This window comes from Balaenoptera ricei, chromosome 6 (assembly GCF_028023285.1).
Source record: "Balaenoptera ricei isolate mBalRic1 chromosome 6, mBalRic1.hap2, whole genome shotgun sequence".
Lineage (NCBI taxonomy): Eukaryota > Metazoa > Chordata > Mammalia > Artiodactyla > Balaenopteridae > Balaenoptera > Balaenoptera ricei.
Window position 1 is genome coordinate 115,134,655 of NC_082644.1, and position 21,548 is coordinate 115,156,202.

At 53.5% G+C, this 21,548-nt stretch overlaps 1 protein-coding gene across 4 annotated transcripts; it reads left to right on the forward strand.

Annotated features, from left to right (window-relative positions):
* Positions 1-1,902: 1,902 nt before the first annotated feature.
* FPGS (folylpolyglutamate synthase) lies at positions 1,903-21,480 on the forward strand. 4 transcript variants are annotated; one of them, XM_059925691.1, is made up of 15 exons: positions 1,903-2,025; positions 13,758-13,886; positions 13,977-14,030; positions 14,120-14,184; positions 16,165-16,279; positions 16,432-16,512; positions 16,644-16,705; positions 16,794-16,896; positions 17,218-17,295; positions 17,537-17,684; positions 17,813-17,902; positions 18,706-18,856; positions 19,173-19,248; positions 20,116-20,182; positions 21,013-21,480. In XM_059925691.1, exons 1-15 carry the CDS (start codon positions 1,903-1,905, stop codon positions 21,396-21,398), a joined length of 1,728 nt encoding a protein of 575 aa, XP_059781674.1. In that variant the 3' UTR covers positions 21,399-21,480. The 4 variants fall into 4 exon arrangements, with proteins under 4 accessions (XP_059781674.1, XP_059781673.1, XP_059781676.1 ...); XM_059925690.1 differs by lacking the exon at positions 1,903-2,025 and adding an exon at positions 12,355-12,539; XM_059925694.1 differs by lacking the exon at positions 1,903-2,025 and adding an exon at positions 12,750-12,848.
* The last annotated feature ends 68 nt before the right edge of the window (positions 21,481-21,548 follow it).

A 21,548-nucleotide genomic window follows, 5' to 3' on the forward strand; every position in this document is an offset into this window, starting at 1 on the left:
GGGGCACCTCTAACAAGCTGACCGGCGATGCTGCCTTGCTGGCCAGGATCTGGGTGGCGCAGGTAGAGCACGGCCCTATGATGGGATGCTGGGCCGCCACGTGAAAGGACGAAGTATATACACTATGACAGAAAGACGTTCCAAAAACAACAGGTGGATTGGGACTTCCCTGGTGGTCCCGTGACTAAGACTCCACGCTCCCGATTCAGGGGATCTGGGTTCAATCCCTGGTCAGGGAACTAGATCCCACACGCAGCAACTAAAAATCCTGTGTATCACAACTAAGACCCGGCACAGCCAAATAAATAAAATAAATATTAAAAAAACAACAACAACACAAAGACAACAGGTGGAAAGAGCAGGTTACAAAGTATCTCCTGCTTCTGCAGGAGTGTGATGGAAGCAATCACACTAAAACATTACCCATGGTTATTTGGGGTGGTTCTGTCCTTTATGCTTCTCTGTGTTTTCTCGTATTTCCTGAATTAATATTTTTACTCATGCAATTAAACTGTATTTTATTATTATTATTATTTTTAATTGTTTTAATTTTATTTTTTTAATTTTATTTTTATTTTTGGCTGCGTTGGGCCTTCGTTGCTGCGTGCGGGCTTTCTCTGGTTGTGGTGAGCGGGGGCTACTCTTTGTTGCGGCGCGCAGGCTTCTCATTGCGGTGGCTTCTCTTGTTGCGGAGCACGGGCTCTAGGCGCGCGGGCTTCAGTAGTTGTGGCACGCGGGCTCAGTAGTTGTGTCTCGCGGGCTCTAGAGCGCAGGCTCAGTAGTTGTGGCGCACGGCCTTAGTTTCTCCGCAGCATGTGGGATCTTCCCGGACCAGGGCTCGAACATGTGTCCCCTGCATTGGCAGGAGGATTCTTAACCACTGCGCCACCAGGGAAGCCCTAAACTGTATTTTAAAACAACCAAAACAGGCCCTAAACCCTGGAGCTTCTGGCTCTGAGCTCTCCCCACCTCCCCATGTCCCCATAGAACACCCCAGAGAGGAGGCTGGGACTAGCCGGGCAGATGTGGGTCTGACCCCTTCAGCCTTGAACCCTGGGGTGATGTGGTGTCATCCCCATCTGTGGAGGGAGGTGCGGAGCCAGGAATAAATGCTCCCAGGGGGCAGGGCCTTGTGGAGGCATCATCTGGAGGCAGCCTGGCACCTGGGAGTCTCCCAAATGCAGGAGTGAGTCAGCCAGCGGTCAAGCGGATGGCTGGAAAGGCTGTGGAACTGGGAACGGCCTTTGCCAGCTCGTCTGGACAGGCCCTTGATGTCACCCTGCAGGCCGAGGACTGGGTCTGTGTCCTGGCATCTTTTTAATCAAATGATTTGGTGACACAGCCCTCCCCCTGGCAGGCTTGGACGCCTTAGGTCAAGGGCACCCCGTGTCCTATCCCCCCTCTCCAGGGATCCCAGCCTGGCAGGGCCAGGGAAACGGCCGTAACGGTAAGGGGAGGTAAGGAGAGGGGTGGGCTGTGATAAGAGAGGCCAGATAAAGCCAGCCACACTGGGCAGGAAGCCCAGCCCCAAGGTCCGGAAGTCTCCCAAGTGCCCCCTCCCTACACACCCCGTTCTGCCTGCTCACCTTTAACCTCCGCCGGTTGTTATTTAACTCACAGGGAGATCCTGACTAGTCCTGCGCTCGGAAAACAGCCGGGGAGGCTGAGATCCCTGGGCTGATCCCAGGATGAGAGCAGAGACCTATCAGGGAAGACCTGCCTCCCAGCACACTCCCCACCCCGCCTCACCCGACATCAGGGTGGGAGAAGGCTACGAGGTCTTGGGAATCCCCCCAACTTCCCCCTCCCCTCTCTGGCCCAGCCCAGGGCAGGCTTGGCAGGGGTACCCACACCTGTGAGTCACTTCGTGACCCAGCCGGTCAGGGAGCAGGAAGCCCAGGGATGAGAGGTGCCAGGTCCCTGGCTACCTCCTGGCCAGTGTCTGAGAAGCTCTGGTGGGAAGCACCCATGGAGCAGCCGGGCTCATGCAGGGGTCCTCTCTCGGCTAAAGCTGCCTCCTTCCAGGTAGGAAAACACGGTGACCTTGGACAGGGGGCCTGCCTCTCTAAACTCTTCCTTTGTACAAAGGGTGTAAATAGCCCCCAGGGATCCAAGGCCATTAGTGATGATAGTAACCCCGCACTTTGCGGGGCCCCAAGGGAAAAATCTTGTCATCATAAGCCTTGTTCTGAAGGCCTGGGGTGCTCAAGGGCCGCCCCCACCCCTCCCCACAGGCCTCATAGCCCCCCTTCCGCCCAGCTGGAAGCGCCACAGAAGCTCCCACCCAGTGTGGGCATGGGAAGCTCTGGAGGGAGGTCTCTAGGGGAGACCCCGCGGCAGGCTTGGGAGGTGGCAGAGGCAGTCTCAAGGGTCCTCCTGCGTGCCAGGCCCCGTTTACAGACTGGTTTTCTTCTGATTTAACTCTCCGGACTGATCTGTGAGGAAGGGCTGTTAGCTCCATTTTGATGATAATAATAAAAATAATAATAATGTCAACATTGATCAAAGTGCTTACTACCTGCTGGGCCCTGTGCCCATTGTTGTCTGCGTTTTATGGATCTGAGACCACTATTATCTGCATTTCATAGATGTGGAAGGTGCGGTTAAGAGCATTTAAGGACTCGGCCTGTTAAAGATTCCTAACCTTGCTCATGTGTGGAGACCTTGCTCTGTGCTCTGGGCCCAGCCCTACCTCATTCACCTCCTCCGGCCCTCTGAGGCTGGAAGGACTGTGTCCACCCGCTTTACAGATGAGGAAACAGGGCTTCAGGGGACGAGGAGACTGGCCGTGGCCGAGGCCGAAGCCCACCAGCTGGGAAGCTGCAGAGCCAGTCCCTGGCGGAGACCGGCCAGAGCTGGAGATGGGAACCCCGGGCTGGGCTACAGGAGTCTAGGTTCTGTCAGACACTAGACAAGTTTCTTAGGCTCACCAAGCCTCGGTTTCCTCCTCTGTAGAATGGGCACCACGAGACAGTGCCTCCCTCCCTCTCGGGATGGCCGTCCGAGGCCCTGCAGCACTCAGCCGGCGTTCCCAGGGGCCGCACGCCAGGCGGGCCACTTCTCCCCAGACCTCGTGACAGACAGAGCCTGCTGCCCAGCAGCAGAGGAAGGGCAGCCCCAGAAGCCAGGGTTTGGCAGCTATGGCCTCTGCAAGGTCATCCAGGCCCCCTCACTCTAGAGGCCAGGACCCTAGAGAGGTGAGGTGACCTGTCACACGGTGTGGTCCCCTCACCGGGGGGAAAGAACTGAGGGTGGCCCCAGGAGCTGGGGAGGATTGGCCTTTCACAGGGCTCCTCATCACCAACAGGGCCACCCTCTGAACTGAGAGCCGGCTCAAAGCCAGAGCCCAGTTGACCAGATGACCAGGCACGTCCAAGGGCAGAGGGCAGGTGGGGGCGGGGTCCATGGGTGCCCGGGGTGCAGCGTGGGGCTTGGTGTTACAGACGCCTGTGAATGACTAAGCCACTTCCCCCGTTAGGCCTTTGTTGCCTCCCCTGAGAAATGGGTCCTGCCCAGAACAGAGCCTTCCTCACAGGGTGAGTGTGATGATCAAACGAAATATATGCGTGTAAATGTCTTCGCACAGCGCTGCTGTCTAGAAAGAACTCACATAAGCTGTTATTTAAGAAAATCCATATTACAAGAAAAAAAAAAAAAAGCCAGGGATTCCCAGCTTGATCAGAGGGGCTAAATGTGGAATCAAAAGGAGCTGGAACTGAGCTGAATCTTTGAACCAACTTGCTAGTTGGTGACCTTCACAGGTGATTCCTCTCCTCTTGTCCTCAGTTTCCTCACCTGTTAAATGGCAAGGAGGAGGCTCAGTAAATTTTATACCCCAGGGAGCAGGTACTGAGGACAATTGTGATTTCAGAGTGTGATAAAAAATTGAGAAAAAATATTCCACACTTTTTTTTTCCCTCTGAAAATTGGTAAGACACCTGCTCTCAAGTTTGAGCAGAGAAGGGCTCGACCAGCTCGGAGAGCATTCAGACCCCTCGGAGAGGTGACAGAACTGAAACCAACCTTTCTGTGACCTGGCCCACCTCAAGGCCCCAGGCCACATGTCCGGTGCCCTCCAAAGGACCTTCTTGGCCATGAGTGGGGACCCCAGGAACACCCCAGGAGCATCCAGGAGCCACACCTGCTTCCGGATCAATTCGGGCCCCTTGCTGGCCTCAGTGTCCCCAACTGCTGACCGAGATGGTTGGTCAAGAAGAGCTCTGAAGTGCCAGCCACCCAGTGTGGAAGAAATCATTCATTCTTCTTCCCACTTATGCATGTTCCCAGGGGAAAAATTATAAGACACATACAAGTGAAAGGAAGGTAAAAGTTGCCTCTAGGGAATTCCCTGGCTTCCCAGTGGTTAGGACTCGGAGCTTTCAGGGCCGTGGCCCAGGTTCAATCCCTAGTTGGGGAACTAAGATCCTATAAGCCGTGCGGTACGGCCAAAAAAATAAAGTCACCTCTAAATAAAATTTTTAAAAAAGAAAAAAATATACATGTATATATTAAAAAAGCACCTCTAGCCTCACCGCTCAGAGCTCATTACAGTTACCATTTGGGGAAATTACACCCAGGCTGTTTTCTAAATTATAATTATTTTAACAAAAATGGGATCCCACTGTCCATACTGTCTCATCAACAGATTTGTTCCCTTAAGGGTCTTCTTAGATCGAGATTTATAACACTCTTTTAGAAAACGTTTATTTTGAAATGCTAATACAATCACGTGGTTCAAAATTCAAAAGGTACAAAAGGGTAGATGGTGAAAAGAATGTGGCAAGAAGGTGCCGTTTGAGCAGAGACCTGGAATGATCATGAATCGGTCATGTGAACTTTGAGGGGAAGAACATTCCAGGCAGAAGGAACCCCAGTGCGAAGGCCCTGAGGCTCTGTCATGCGTTCACTCTGTGTGACCTTTGGCTGGCTGCGTAACCCGTCTGTGCCTCAGTTTCCCATCTTCATAAGGAGGATAATCACGGTACTCCTAAAGCTGTTGGGAGGATTAAATGCATACTTTTTTTTTTTTTTAAAGGTGTAGGCTTATTTATTTATTTATTTTTGGCTGTGTTGGGTCTTCGTTTCTGTGCGAGGGCTTTCTCTAGTTGCGGCAAGTGGGGGCCACTCTTCATCGCGGTGCGCGGGCCTCTCACTATCGCGGCCTCTCTTATTGCGGGGCACAGGCTCCAGACGCGCAGGCTCAGTAATTGTGGCTCACGGGCCTAGCCGCTCCGCAGCATGTGAGATCCTCCCAAACCAGGACTCGAACCCATGTCCCCTGCATTGGCAGGCAGACTCTCAACCACTGCGCCACCAGGGAAGCCCTAAATGCATACTTTTAATGCTAGGTGCTCACTAGGTGCGGACTTTCACAAAGGTGGGCATGAACTTGGCATGGTTGCGAATCAGAGGAGGACAGCAGGGCTGCGGGGGGGCAATGGTTAGAGAAGGTAAGATCAGAAGTTTGGACCTCATCCTAAGTGCAGTGGGAATCCACTGGAAGATTTGAAGCAGGAGAGATGAGATCTGTGTTTCTTTAAAAATGATGGAGAATGGTTATGGTTGTAAGGGTAGAGAGGAACAGCAGCAAGGAGGCTATAGGGTAGACCTGCAGTGGCAGCCTGAGATGCCACTGGAGGGATGGGAATGGCTGCTGGAGAGGCTGGGGCGGGGGGGCTCGGGGGTGATGGGGAGAGAAACCCAGGGTGAGGCCCAGCTTTAGACTTGAGCCCCTAGGTGGATGGTGGAGCTGTTCCGTGCTGGGAAGTCCTGGGGAGCAGCAGGTTTTAAGGCAGAAATGCCTGCAGGCATCAGGTCACCAGATGCTCATGTCTGGTAGCTCAGCAAAGAGGGACATTTGAAAGTCAGACATCATCATAGAGCCAGAACAGCAGGAACCACCTTGGAGAGAGGCATGAGCCCCTGGCCGCCAAGGTGAGGAGACTGGAAGGGAGAAGGCAGGGCCAGCAAGGCACACCCAGCAAGGAAGAAGGAGAATGGGGGAGGGAGGTGTCGGGGAAGCCCAGAGAACAAAGGGTTTCAGGAAGGAGGGCGTTGTCAGGTCACCAACCGTGTCACCTGCCACTGGAGAGTGATAAACAGCACGTGGGGCTCTGAGCACAGTTCCAATTGTTTGTTTCCTCAGGGTCATTTTTAGAAGTAGTAGAATTGCAGGGTCAAAGGGAGGCCCATTTTCAAGGTTCGCTGCCCTCCTAATAAACTAAATCCATTAAACACCTCTGTAGCCAGAGTCGGGGCGAGGGTAAGGAGAGGCTGTGCCGCTGAGGGTGTGGAATTCTGTTTAAGGCAAGTTTCTTTTCACCCAGTGACAGAAAAGTGTTTTCTTGTAGGTCACTGGATATGAATTGATATTCAGAGGTGGGGAAGTCCTTATGTATATCGGAGGGACAGAACCCTGGTGTGGCCATCAGAAATGTACCTCCCTTCTGAATGCTAGGCTTCTGCGTAAACCTGCCTATGAGCTTGAACCTCCCTTGGTCTCCACAGAACCCTGGATGGGAGCGGCGAAGGGGCAGCAGGACTCCTCTAGTCCAGGTTCTGCGGAGTGCGGTGGCCTTTGGAGGCTCTTGTCCTCAGCAAGACCCCCCTAGAAATTATGACCTGGGACAGAACTCATTTCAACCCTTGTTCTACTAAGGAGGAGACTGAGAGTCAGGATCAGAGAGAGGAAGCGAATTGCCCAAGGTCACACAGCGCATTGACAGCAGAGATTGACCAGACAAGTGGTAGAGAGTAGGGGCACGTGTTAGAGCCAGGAAATCTGGGTTTGTATCTTGGCTCTGCAGCATCCTGGCTGTGTCACCCTGAGTGAGTTGCTTACCCTCTGTGAGCCTCTATTTCGCTACCTGTAAAGTGGGGATAATCTCTAATTCATACAATTCTTGTGAGAACTAAAAAGAGATTGCAGGGCTTCCCTGGTGGCGCAGTGGTTAAGAATCCGCCTGCCAGTGCAGGGGACATGGGTTCGAGCCCTGGTCCGGGAAGATCCCACGTGCCGCGGAGCAACTAGGCCCGTGTGCCACAACTACCGAAACCCGCACGCCTAGAGTCCGTGCTCTGCAACAAGAGAAGCCACCGCAATGAGAAGCCCGCGCACCACAACGAAGAGTAGCCCCTGCTCGCGGCAATTAGAGAAAGCCCATGCACAGCAAGGAAGACCCAACGCAGCCAAAAATAAATAAATAAATAAAATAAATTTATTAAAAAAAGAGAGAGATTGCAATGCCAAGTACAGGGATAAGTGCTTAATAATAGCGAAAAGAACCCACCCAAAAAAGCAAAGAGGAAGAGCTTAGGGGAAGGGTGTTTCAGGCAGAGGCAAATGTTGGGTGGAGGTGGAAGAGGCCAAGGCCAATTTCTGAAGTCCTTTCCAGCTGTCATGATGAGGCAGGAGAGGGGGCAGTAACTCAGGCAGATCTGAATTTAGAAAGCCCAGCATGGTGCCTTTGCTGACCTGTTGTGTGGCCCCGAGCTGTCTCTGTCCCTCTCTGGGCCTCAGACTCCTGCCCCTACAGACTCTAATCAGGGGTTGCAAATATTTCTTCGCAAGTTTCATTCTTTATTATTCTCTTGCCCCCTGGACAGGGCACTCCAAGAGCAGAGCCTTGTCATCTGTCCCCAGAACCCAGTGTCCCCAGCACCCAGCCCAGATCTGGCATAGAGACAGTTTCTCATCAAATGAATGAGGGAATGGATGGATTCACATCTTTTCCCTTTGGGAGGGCGTGGGTTGAAGCAGGAGCCCTGGCCCCTCACTTAACCCTCCACACATGCCTGCAGACCTGCCTCACCGTGGGTGGACACTGGCCTGCTTGCCAGTTTCTCTGTGCCCTTGTTTTCTTTTCTTTGCTCTCCAGACAATGCCTTTGTTTCTACTGTTCTTTATGGAGACTGAGAACACCTCCGTGGTGGCACCAAAAGGCCAACAGCGGCTCTCCAGGTGCCCTATTAAGATGCCTTTGATTTTCTCCTTTATACATTTCTCTATTTTCTTCTACAAACATCTGTGGCTTTTCAAATTAAAAGCAATGATGCAAAGGAGAGGAGTGGACCGCTAAAGAAATACAAATGACTTTTAAACACAAGAAAAATGCTCACCCTCCTTCACAATAAAATAAATGCAAATGATAACTACCCTGAGAATTCCTTTTTCCACCTATGCAATTGGCAAGATCAGAGTTGGCTAACAGTGTATGTTGGTGAGGAAGCAGCTGGCTCATGCCCTGCAGGGGCATGGGGGTGGAAACCAGTCCTGTCCCTCTGGAGGGCAACGTGGCAATCTGTATGAAAGTGTCAAATGCAAATCACCTTTGACCTAGCCATTGCACTTCCTGGAATTTATCCATCAGATGTGCTCACACATGGAAGAAATGATGTTACCCATTGTAGCATTGCTTGTGATGGCAAAATATTGAAAACCTAAATGTCCATCAGTAGGAGACTGGCCAAATACACGACAGTACTTCTTCAGCAAGGAGTACTATGCAGCTTTGAAAAAACAAATTAGCCAATGGGGCAGCTCTTAGGTGCCAACACAGTCCAGAATAAGGTCCAGGATATAAAGGTATGTGGAAAAAGTACAATGCAGACTCATGTATAGCAGATAGTCTGCTGCTATCTCTGAGTATAAAAGGGAAATCAAAATATATTTGTATTTGCTTATAAATGCATAAAATGTCTCTGGAAAGATCACAAGAAACATAGCTTTGCTTTTGGGGAGGGGAATAAGGATGCTAAGACCTGGGGTGGGAGGGAAGCTTTTCTCTGTGTTCCTTTTTGTACCTCTGACTATTTGAATGATATGATGTATCACCCATCCAAAAAAAAAAAAAAAAAATTTAGAACTTAAAAACAAAATAAAAAGTAAGGAAAAGTTTGAATAAGGAAAAGAAAATAAACCTATTCTATCCCCTCCCCTTTTAAATTTCCTGGCGTCACTGGCTATGAAAATTGTCGTTGGAGGGAACTCCCTGGTGGTCCAGTGGTTAGGACTCAGCACCTTCACTGCCAAGATCCTGCAGGCCACACGGCACGGCCAAAAAAAATTTTGTCCTTGGAGACCATGGAGGAAGCAGAGGTCCAGGGGACAGGTGACATGCCTAAGGCCACTGGGTGACTTTACCAAGGCTCCAGTCACCAGTTATAATTTCCTGCACAACTGGGATGATACCAAATAGGATCCCTGGAATTTTCTGTGCTGTTTCTTGCCTTCTGTGTCTCTACATCTATTTCTGTTTCCAGCTGGAGCTGAGGTGTGTAGTTCAACGATTTTTTCTTTTTTTTTTTTTAAAATATTTATTTATTTATTTATTTATGGCTGTGTTGGGTCTTCGTTTCTGTGTGAGGGCTTTCCCTAGTTGCGGCAAGCGGGGGCCACTCTTCATCGCGGTGCGCGGGCCTCTCACTATCGCGGCCTCTCTTGTTGCGGAGCACAGGCTCCAGACGCGCAGGCTCAGTAGTTGTGGCTCACGGGCCTAGTTGCTCCGCGGCATGTGGGATCCTCCCGGACCAGGGCCCGAACCCGTGTCCCCTGCATTGGCAGGCGGATTCTCAACCACTGCGCCACCAGGGAAGCCCTCAACGATTTTTTAGGACTATGAGTCCACCCCACCCTAGAGAAGGGCTGTATCAGGCCAGAGGGGAGAACTGACAGGACTGCTTTGCTCAGAACAAAGGGAAAGAAATCAGTTAAGATTCAGGAAAGTAGGCAATGGGATTTTCCAATAAGAAATTGAATTACATTTAGAAGACAATAAAATGGTTCTAAGGAGGGATGAAAAGGTCAGATTTGCACTTTGGAAGACTTGCTTCCAAATCATCCAAATGAGGAGGGAGTCTCCCTCCTGGGATCTCATTTTCCCTGGGATCTTATTCTTGGAAGAATGGCCGAGACCTCCAATACCCGCTGTTACAAATGAATCAACTGGGGCCACCACTAATAGATTAAGAAAAAAATACTTCCCATAGAGAGGACAGAACTGAGGACTCACATCTTTGATACCCAAAGTGCTTTATAATTGACAATAAGGTGCTGAACAGACGTTGGAAATAGATATAGGCCAAGGATGAGTGAGAGGCAGTTTACTAAAATAAATGCCTGGAAAGATGCTCAATTTCACTGCAGCCAGGGAAATGCAGAGTACGAATGACAGGGTACCCTACACCCAGTCGTCTGGGGGACATTCTGGAAGAAGGGGGCTCTCCTCACACTACACAGCTGGTGGGCTGCAATGTTTACAAGTGTTGGCGGGAAGGAATGCAAACACCCCTGGACCCAACTGTCCCCCTCCGTGCAATCTCACCCGCAGAAATATAAGCCCCTGGTGTAGATGCTATCCACTGCGGCAGAACACTGCAGGCAAGTGGGGGATGCATTAGGGTACAGCCACTGCTGCTGAGTTAGCAGCGCCCCCTCACCCACAGTGGGGGAGGGCGGCAGGAAGGAGGTACAGAGGCTAGGAATAAGGACTCCGGGGCCAGAGTTCAAAGCTTGAGTTTGTGACTTGAGCATGTGTCTTTATTCCTTTGTGTCTCAGTTTCCTCACTTGTGAAACAGGATATAATACTAGCACCTGTTTCATAGAGTTTTGTTGATTAAATGAGCAACTGTGTAGAATGTGTTTAAAACAGTGCCTGGCCCAGAAAGATGCTACTTAACTATTTGTTAAGTAAATGTCTTAGAGGGATCCCTATGAGCTTATTGTTGAGTAAGAAAGTTAAGATGCCAAAAATCTTGTTGTCTGCCTCAACAAGGCCCTATAAGGAGTTCCCTGGTGGTCTGCTGGTTAGGATTCCGTGCTTTCACTGCCGTGGCCGAGGTTCAATCCCTGGTCTAGGAACTGAGATCCTGGAAACCAGGTGGGGCGTGCCACCTCCCCCCACCACCAAAAAACCCCCAAAAACTAAAACCAAAACCAAAACCAAAAAAGATCAAGGCCTTATAGATGTCTAGGTGTGTCTGGGATTTCATGAGCATAGACAACCGTGAGACACACACTTGGCTGTCAATGAGAATTACCAAAAGAGAACCGGGGTTGGGGGTTGGGGGTTGGGGGCGAGGGTTAAGCAAAAGAAAAATCATTTAAAGCCTCTTTATGATTATTTTTTATTCAATTATTAAATTATAATGTATAAAGAAAGTTTCAATGATTAAAAAAAAAGAACACTAAGAGAGAAAAGGACTTCTCTGTCTCCCATGCGGCAGGGGTGGGGCACCCTGCAGTGATATGAAAAGCGGAAGTCCAGCCAATGACAGAGTCTTCTCAACATATTTGTTTATTTCAAAATCAAACAATCTCTGATAAATATTTATCCCCAATGCCTGCAGGAAAGCGGGAGGGGCTACTGGTTCTGAAACCCCATCAGTTGTTAAGGGACTGCCTTTTATCTGAGGAAACTTCCCTGGAGGGTTTTTGCAGACATTCCCCCACCCCCACCCCCCCAAACACACACACCTTTCCAGATCTCAGCTGTAGAAAGGGAATCTCCATACTACTTTTTTCCATGCTAGCAGTTGGGGCTAAGAAGGTCATAGACAGAAAAAGTTCTGAAAACTCCAGGACAAATGGGAGTCTTCCACCCACAGGTAGGACAGATTATTGCCCCCTCCGTGGGTGGCTCTCCCATCAATTCCCCAAACAGCAAATCTTCCAAAGGGCAAATCTGATCTTGTCATCCCTCCTTAGAACCATTTTATTGTCATCTAAATGTAATCCAATTTCTTATAAGGCTACAAGGTCCTGCTGGATCTGGCATCCTGTCACCCCAGGGCTCTCTGACTGCGCTCCATCTCCAGGCCTCGTGAGGCCAGGATGTCGCCTCTTCCAGGAAGCCTTCCCAGGCTGCCCAGGAACGGTTAGGGGCCCCAGTAGCGTAGGTGCCTGGTTTTTGGCCTATTGCCCCACAATCGAGCTCCCAGATTCGACAGAGCAGAGGCCGCATCCCCGCCGCCCGGGGTCTCTGCGCTGGGTCGGGGCGTTTTGGGGCCAGGATTCAGCGATCTCCCTAAGCTGTCCGCCAGTTCTGTCATTCTGTCCCGGCTCGAAGCTGGTTCTGGCCTGGAGCAGGGCTGCTGACTGGGACTGGCTAATTTGGGGGGCGCGGCCGGATCCTTGAGAGGATGATGACGAAAAGGAGCGCGTATTTCTCTAAGGCAGAGGACTCGCTCGGGACCGTGCCCCTCATAAACATGAATGAAGCTCTCCGCCCCGCCCCGGGGCCTGCCCCTCACAAGGATGGCGTCCCGCAGATTCTTATTGGTGCCGGTGGGCTTGTTGGGAAACGCTGAGTGGCGGAGGGCGGAGGCGAGTCGGGGGCGGAGCCAGGCGAGGGGCGTGGAGTATTCGGTCCGGGCCTAGCGTGCCGCCGCTTGCATCTCTACTATGTCGCGGGCACGCTGCCACCTGCGCGCGGCTCTCTTCCTGGCAGCGGTTTCTTCGCGTGGTGCAACAACCGGGGTCGCAGCGAGGCGAGTATTGAGCGCGTGGCCTGCGCCACAGGAGCCCGGCATGGAGTATCAGGTATTGGAGGGAGGTCCTGCAATGACACGTGAGCCGGGCCTGAGGCACTTGGCATCTGGCCTCCGCCAGCTGAGAGAGGGGCCAGGAGCCTGGGACTGGGGGACTCAGGGGGGCGGGGCCATCCTGGATTCCGGAGGTGGGGACAGGCACCAGGAAGTTGGACCTGGGGTACCGGATTTGGGAAGTCTGAGGCTGAAGTGTACGCGATAGAGAATGGGAAGGGACGCCGTGTGATAGGACCAAGGGATCCAGTGGCTCAGCTGAGATTCTGGAGTTCCAGTGTCTCCGGACTCAGAACCAGCAGTTGGGGTGAGGGAGGGGAAAGGGATTCAGGAGTCCAGACTTGGGAGACCCAGAGTATAGGTCTGGGTTGGCATCTCTAGGATTCAGGAGATGAAGATCCAAGTGCCTGGAATTGGGGAGCAGGCAGGACTCGGAGCAGTGGGGGTAGTGCAAGAATCTGGAAAACAGAAAGCTTCCTCCTGGCTCTGTGCCAGGGGCCAGTTGCCAGAGACCAGAACCTGATGCTGGCCAGGCAGGTGACACCAGTGTGATGAGAGTGGGTCCTCCAACCAGCCACTGAGGCCCTGAGGGGAAATAAACATCACCCCCACTTCCACCCCACCCCTCCCCCAAGTGGAAGTATAGTATAGTCCTGAGGCTATACCTACTTGCCTTCTTGTCTGAGTGACCCTGGCACACCCTTCCTCCCCCTGAGACTCCTCTTCCCCATCTGGTTGCTTCAAGCAACTCTTCTCTGGGTCAGAATGTGGAACCCCAATCCTCATGCCCAGTCCTGGGCATGGAAGCCTCCAGGAATTCCTAGTTCTAATTCTTTCAGTTCTAAGACCCCAGCCTTCTGTAATTCTGGCCCTGCCCTAAGAGGGGCCCAATATAGTGGTGGACCATGGAGAGAATGAGGGCAAAAGCCTGAGAGTGAAGCCTGGAGAGGCCGAACAGGAAGCAAGGATAGGCCGTTAGTCATTTTGCCTGCTTTGCCTGGCACTCCCTGGGTGGGTCTGAACTGCCCTAGGCTCCCATTTCTGCTAGAACTGGAAAGATGCCACTTCTTTCTCACTGGTGGCTAACCTCTAGGCTGGGGAAACAGAGCTGGCATGGCAGGCCTGGACCCTGGCCCTGGCCACTGGTATGCTGGGTTCCTCTGTGCCTATGGACCCCTAATGAGCCTTAACCTACTACCTGGGGACTCATTGCCAGGATGCTGTGCGCACACTCAACACCCTGCAGACCAACGCCAACTACCTGGAGCAGGTGAAGCGCCAGCGGGGTGACCCCCAGACACAACTGGAAGCCATGAAGTTGTACTTGGCACGGAGTGGGCTGCAGGTAAGGTGGGGAGGGCCTCTGACCACCCCCCCATTCCCATCTGTCTGTGAGTCCTGTGGCTGAGGCGGGGACCTTGTCCGTCTGTCCTAGGTGGAGGACTTGGACCAACTGAACATCATCCACATCACTGGGACCAAGGGGAAGGTGAGCCACAGGACCCAGGTGTAGGACGTGCACTTGGTGGGGTGGGGTGGGGTGGGGGGGACCTGCCCCGACAACACCTTTTCTTCTAGGGCTCCACCTGTGCCTTCACTGAACGTATCCTCCGAAGCTATGGCCTGAAGACGGGATTCTTTAGGTACTGAGGTACAGAGGGATGTGGTGTCTCCTAGCTCTCTGGGGGGCTGTGGAACCAGCCAGCACCTCAGGGCCAGGGTCACCCCCAGCAGCTCAGCTGCATGTCTCCCTGCCTAGTGTTCATTCATTCAACAAACATTCAGTTAGCATTTACCAGTTAGCCCAAGTTTATGGCAATCTTTAATTTTCATAATGGAAAGAAATTGGGGAGGGGGGCAGCAACTTGAATGGATAAACGAAATACACAGCTGGAATAGTCAGATATCTTTTTATTTATTTATTTATTTATTTGGCCACGCTTAGCGGCACGCGGGATCTTAATTCCCCAACCAGGGATCGAACCCGTGCCCCCTGCTTTAGAAGTGCAGAGTCTTAACCACTGGACCACCAAGGAAGTCCCTCAGATATCTTTTTTTTTTAAACAGGAGAGCTGTTACATTTTTTTTTTTTTTTTTTTAAGTTATACAATTTTTATTTATTTATTTATTTATGGCTGTGTCGGGTCTTCGTTTCTGTGCGAGGGCTTTCTCTAGTTGCGGCAAGTGGGCGCCACTCTTCATCGCGGTGCGCGGGCCTTTCATTATTGCGGCCTCTCTTGTTGCGGAGCACAGGCTCCAGATGCGCAGGCTCAGTAATTGTGGCTCACGGGCTTAGTTGCTCCGCGGCATGTGGGATCTTCCCAGACCAGGGCTCGAACCCGTGTCCCCTGCATTGGCAGGCGGATTCTCAACCACTGCGCCACCAGGGAAGCCCCTCAGATATCTTTTTATTAACTTAAATTCCTTATACAGTTTTTATTTATTTATTTTATTTATACAGTTTTTAAATCACATAGAAATATTTATCAACTAGGGCATCTTTGCCATAAGGAGCAGAAAACCAGGCTAGAGAGGGCTTAAACAGTAAGCGTAGTTTATGACAACTCTGTTGAGAGCTCCCAGGTGGGCAGAGGAAGGGAGCCCTTCCGCTGTGCCAGCCTCAGCTGCTGCTTTGCCCTCCAGGCAGCACCCCCTCTTGGCTGCATTCAGGCATCTAAACTCACACCAGAGGATGGGGGGTCAGGGTGGTTAGACATGGGTCTCTCTTCCCTGGAGCTGTACATGCCTTCTTAAGCCTGTCACTGGTAGAGCAGTGGGATTCACATGATGGTAGATTGCTCAGGATTTGGTCCTTAAGCTTGGGGCGTTCAAGATTTTTGCCTCCTTTTATTTTACCAGTTCCATCAAGTGACCTCTGTAAGCATCTGAAACCTGCTGACTGAGGTCATTTCAGACCAATGTGTTTTCCCTCAACAGTTCTTCATTCAAATTAAAGAAATGGAGTGGATTCATAATACCAGAGGGCCTTTGAGGATTTAAATATAAGCCAACAATCTCTCTTCCAAAATAATGTTTGGGGTAAAAACCCAGCCTTTAACTTGGGCCCATGTGGCCTCATGGGCCAGTCTGGGGATGCAGCTTGAACACAGCAGATGGGGCCTTGCCCTCAAGGGCAGGAAGACAGACATTATGGGGGCAGATGTTGGCCGAGTAACTGATTGATGTGGGATGGGGGAAGCATGGGGGACTGTGGGAGCCCAGAGAGCATGCCTGAGCAGTCTGGTAGGGCGGGGTCCTTTCTCTTTTTTGGAGGAGCCGTCTTAGTTGAGACCAGTGGAGTGGACCTGTGTATAGGCCTGGAGATAGAAAATTTGGTGGGGGGTGGAGCTGGAGGAACTAATAATAGTCCAGAGGGGCCGGGGCACAGGGAACTACCAAGGGATGTGTGAGAGGTGAGGCCAGTGGCATCAGACCCACCGGGGCCTGGTAGGCTGAGATGAGGAGCTGGGACTCTAAAGGGCAGGGGGAAGCGACAGAAGGGTTTTCAGCAGGGCAGTGACATAGTTAGATTTGTTTTTCTGAAAGACAGGTCTGACTGTGGGGAGGGGGACAGCCTGGGGGTCTTGGGAAGGGAGTCCTGATGACCCTAGGTCTCTCGGCAGCTCTCCCCACCTGGTGCAGGTGCGTGAGCGGATCCGAATCAATGGGCAGCCCATAAGCCCCGAGCTCTTCACCAAGTACTTCTGGCGCCTCTACCACCGGCTGGAGGAGACCAAGGTGCCCATGCCGGAGGGCTGGTGGGTGGGCAGGGTAAGGGGCCCGGAGTGGGTGGGTAGACCGACCCAGAGGGCACTGCACATCCCAGGACACCATCTTCCCCAGGGCAGAGGCTGCAGGGGCCCCGAGCTCTGATGTGATCCTGTCCACAGGATGACAGCAGCTGTGTCTCCATGCCTGGCTACTTCCGCTTCCTCACACTCATGGCCTTCCATGTCTTCCTCCAAGAGAAGGTGTGTGTGCTCGCCACTCCCCAGAACCCTGTGTTCCAGGCCTTGGGAAGGGGAATCTCAGCAGGCTAGGGGCTCCAGTGTGGCATTCAGGAGCCCCTGTACCCCCTGCCATGTCCTCTGATCCTCTTCAGGTGGACCTGGCAGTGATGGAAGTGGGCATCGGCGGGGCTTACGACTGCACCAACATCGTCAAGTGAGGAGGAGCGGCTTGAGGAGAGGGATGGTGGCCAGGAGCCCGGTGGCCGGGGGCAGGGGCATCATGGCGCTTTCATTTCCCCCAGGAAGCCTGTGGTGTGTGGGGTCTCCTCTCTTGGCATCGACCACACTGGCCTTCTGGGGGACACGATGGAGAAGATCGCATGGCAGAAAGGGGGCATTTTTAAGGTGACCAGGCAGCCCTGGGGAGGGAGGTACATGGATGGCCTGGGCCCCAAGATTCAGGGAAGTGGGGGCGGGTGTGGCAGGGTCATTTGCATCCTCCTGACTCAGGATGAGGTCTTGGGCATCAGTGGGGTCTGGGTTCTCGTCCCAGCTCTGCATGGGACTGGAACAAGTTGAGCCTCATCTCTGGCCTTAGTTTCCCCATCGAGGGGTTCCCAAAGGTTTGATGGGGGGGAAGGCTGAGTGGGCCACCCAGAACCAGGGATGTGGGGGCCAGTGATGGGAGGTGGAGGACCCTGGGCTCACCCTCCGTGTCCTCCACAGTGTGGCATCCCCGCCTTCACCGTGCTCCAGCCTGACGGGCCCCTGGCAGTGCTGAGGGACCGCGCTCAGCAGATCTCAGTGAGTCTGATTGGAACAGCTGGGTGGGGGCGCGGCTGACTGGGGAGGTACTTTATCCTTTGGGGCCTCAGTTTGCTCATCTGTGCTCGTCCAGCTGGAGGACATCTCGGTTCTAGGAACAGGACTTGGTGGGTTGTGGTTGATGGGGAAAGATGGAAGGGCTGATGGCATCAGGGAGGGCCTGCTGGCCGAGGAGGCAGCAGCAGCACCCCTGACCAGCTGCTGCCCATCCCCTCTGCAGTGTCCCCTCTACCTGTGCCCACCACTAGAAGCCCTGGAGGAAGGGGGGCCACTGCTGACCCTGGGCCTGGAGGGGGAGCACCAGCAGTCCAATGCCGCCTTGGCCTTGCAGCTGGCTCGCTGCTGGCTGCAGCAAAAGGGCTACCAGGGTAAGTGGGCAGGTGAGTGGGTGGGCAGGGGACATGTGGAACCTGCCTCTGAGGGCCCTTAGGTGAGGCCTGAGCACACTGAGTCCCACACAGCCCTCCCTCTCCCTTCCCTCCCCTCCCCTGCCCAGATACTGGAGAGCTGAAGGCATCCAGGCCAAGCCTCCTGGGGCAGCTGCCCCTGGCACCTGTGTTCCAGCCCACGTCCCACATGCAGCATGGTGAGTTGGACCTTCCTGCCCAGCCAGGCTGCTTCAGATGTTTGTTTTGGTCTCCTGTTTGAGAGGTGGGGGCAATTCAAGATGGTGCCTTAAGAGAAAGGACTGAAGTCAGTAAGCTTCCCACACCTTGAGTTCATGAACTCTCTCTGAGCCCGTTTCCCCACCTGCCAAATGAGATGATGATAGGGCCCACTGTGAGGTGACATCACTAAGGGACTGAGTCCAGAGCCTGGCAGATATGGGATAAAGTGCCCAGCCACTGGTAGCTGCCAAACTACCATCCTTGTCGCCATCATCATAAGACTATGAGGTTCTTGAGGATGGTGATATTGTCAGGCTTCTTGCTTGCCCCCGAAGCCTTCAGCACACAGTAGGTCCTCGTGGCTGTTAAGCCCCTTCAGCAGTTGGTTCCAGTGTGCCCACTGTGTGCCAGGCCCCATGTCAGGGCCATGACACAGTCCTGGAGCTAGGTGGATTACATCCCAGCCCCAAGTGTCACTTGCTCTGTGACCTAATCTCTCTGAGCTAAGGGTTCTCTGCCTGAAACTTGGGACTGATATATGATAGCAGCCCCCCTCTCAGGGCCGCCTGGATGATTCCACCAGATGAGGCAGCCAAAGAGCTGATCCCAGTGGCTAGTGCCCAGTAAGAGGCTCCTGGGCTGTCAGGGCGGCCAGCAGCGGGGGCTCTACGGGCGGGTAGTGTGTGCGGGTAGTGTGTGCGAGTTGAGGACTGGAGTGGGAGGATGTAGAAGGGCAGCCTCGCGGCTGCCGCTGGAAGACTGCCTTGCTCCCCTCCCCCAGGGCTTCGGGACACGGAGTGGCCGGGCCGGACGCAGTTGCTGCGGCGGGGGCCCCTCACTTGGTACCTGGACGGCGCGCACACCACCAGCAGCATGCAGGCCTGCGTGCGCTGGTTCCGCCAGGCGCTGCACAGCCGCGAGAGGCCGGGCGGGTGAGCAGCGGACAGAGGCGGGGCTGGGGCGGGACCTCGGGTAAGGATGGGGCGGGACCCGGTTACGGGGGCGGGACTTGGCCAGTGGAGAGGGGAGGAACCTTGAGGAAGGGTGGAGCGGGGCCCCGGGCAGGACTGGGCCAGTGGGGAGGGGCGGGGCCTCGGGGAAGGATGGGGCGGGACGCAGGGACGGGGTCGGACTGGGACAGTAGGGAGGAGGGAAGTTTTTGGAGGAAGGATGGGGCGGGGCCCGCGGAGAAGGGGTGGGAGGCGCCGCTCTGACCCTCCCTTCTCCCGCTCCTCACCACTCACACAGCGGGTCTGAGGTGCGTGTCTTGCTCTTCAACTCCACTGGGGACCGGGATTCCGCGGCCCTGCTGAAGCTGCTGCAGGTGAGGGGCTGGCTGGGGGATGGACAGCAGGCAACCCAGCCCTGGTTCTGGCTTTGACCCCCAGCAGCGGTGCCTTCATCCCTGAGCCTCCGTTTCCTCAACTGTAGAATGGGAGTGATTTTTCCTCTCCCCCCCTGAATTGTACTGAGGATTAAATGTGAAAGCACTGGGCACAGGGAAGTCAAGTCACAGGTCATTGTCCTCATTCTCCTCCATGGTCACACTCAAGCCCAGGATTACAGTGAGGACCAGGTAAGTGGTATAAGGTGCAGGCTCTGGATTCACCTGTCAGGCCGTTTTAGCTGCTAGCATATGACCCTGGATAAGAGATGGCATTTCCCCGAGCCTCAATTTGCCTCTCCATAGAACAGGGCTGCTACTAGGATACCTGCTTCTAAAGTTTCGTTTAAGGAGTCACTGGGCTATAAAGCATATCGGGAGGGGCCCTTCTCTGCCCAAGGAAACTGAGCCTGCCCTAGACTGTCAGGGCTGAAATGGCTCCTAGTGATCGTTTCCCATTTCACAGACCAGTATGCTGAGGCTGTTCTTCATATCCAGAACCTCGATCCTTTGTGCTCAGTAGCTGGGTCACCTTAAGCAAATGCAGTCCCCCGCTCCAGCCTCTGTCTCCCCATCTGTGTTGGGCCATGCTGCCCAGGCCACAGGCCAGGCAGGGCATAGTGAGGTAGATGGGGGGCATGGAAGTGTTGTGGCTGGGTTTATGCAGCATCACTCCACTTCAGCTGGTGGGGGGGCATCTCCAGAGATGGGGACGCGTATGTGGACTCCGGGGGTGCTGTGTGGAAGTTGGGATGGGGGACATCCTCTCAGGGCTCTGACACTGAGCTTCTCCCCTTGGCCTTCTAGCCCTGCCAGTTTGACTATACCATTTTCTGCCCTAACCTGACAGAGGTGTCATCCACGGACAATGCAGGTGAGAGGTGACAGGCATGGTCCCTCCGGTGGGCAGGGGGCGGAGGGCCCTGAGGTGGATTGCTCTGTTGGTGACGGTGAGAGCTTTTGAACTGAAGGTCTTGGGTAGGAACTAGATTTGTTTTATCGTATAAATAAGTACCCTTTGGTACATTTTGAATTTTGCATGTGACTGCAATACTGAAAAAAGAATTGTTGGTGAAACTATTTTTCAAAATGCAGGTTACAACCCAGTGATGGTTCTTGAAATCAGTTTAGTGGGTCTCAACCAGCATTTTAAATTTTAAATAGAATAGAGAAGAGAGTGTCAGTGTGTCTTGCACAAAGTTAAGGGTAGGTATTATTTGATGAAGATTCTGTTCCAAACATATATGTGCACGTATGTGAGTACTGGGTTGCCACTGTAAAATGTATTTTTTACTGTGGATCATGTTAAAAGTTTTTTTGACATAATCTAAAAAATACAGATCCCCAGGCCCCACATCAGACTGTCTGGGGACAGTCCGGGAGTCTGCATTGTGGAAGTATTTATGCCCATCTGGTGATGGACCCTGTCCGTTTTACAGATGAAGGCAATAAGGCTAGGGCAGAAAGATGTGCTTGGTAGGCAGAAGCCCCAGCTTTGAAGCTAAACTGCCTGGCCCTGTTCCTCACCGGCTCTGTGACGATGGGCATTCACTGAACTTCCTGAGCCCCAGTTTCCTCATAGCACCCACTGTAAGGACGGATGATGCTTGTATAAAGCCTGGCATTGTGCAGGTGCTCACAGCGTGCTTCCCCCTCCCCGACCCTCGGCTGCCTCACTGATGCGCCCGTCCCTGTGCCCCGCAGACCAACAGAACTTCACAGTGACCCTGGACCAGGTGCTGCTCCGCTGCCTTGCACACCAGCAACACTGGAGCCGCCTGCACGAGGACCAGGCCAGCCCGGAGGCTGGTGGGCCTGCACCCCTGCTGCTGGCACCCCGCCCAGCCCACACCCACAGCACCAGCTCCCTCGTCTTCAGCTGCATTTCCCACGCCTTGCAGTGGATCAGCCAAGGCCGGGACCCTGTCTTTCAGCCAGCCAGTCCCCCACGGGTCCTCTTTGCCCACCCTGTGGCAGGCAGTGGGGCCATCGTCCTCCAGGAGGCTGCTGCCATCCACGTGCTGGTCACAGGCAGCCTGCACCTGGTGGGCGGCGTGCTGAAGCTGCTGGAGCCCTCCCTGTCCCAGTAGCCGAGGCAGTGGGGTTGGAGGTGGGGTTCCCCCACACCTGCCCTGCATTTCGCCATGAACTAAATTACGTGCTTTTCGTGCCTTCCTGATTCTGTCTAGACTGGCCCCAGGGACTTGGGCTCTGGGCGGTGAAATAGAGGGCTGGGGGCA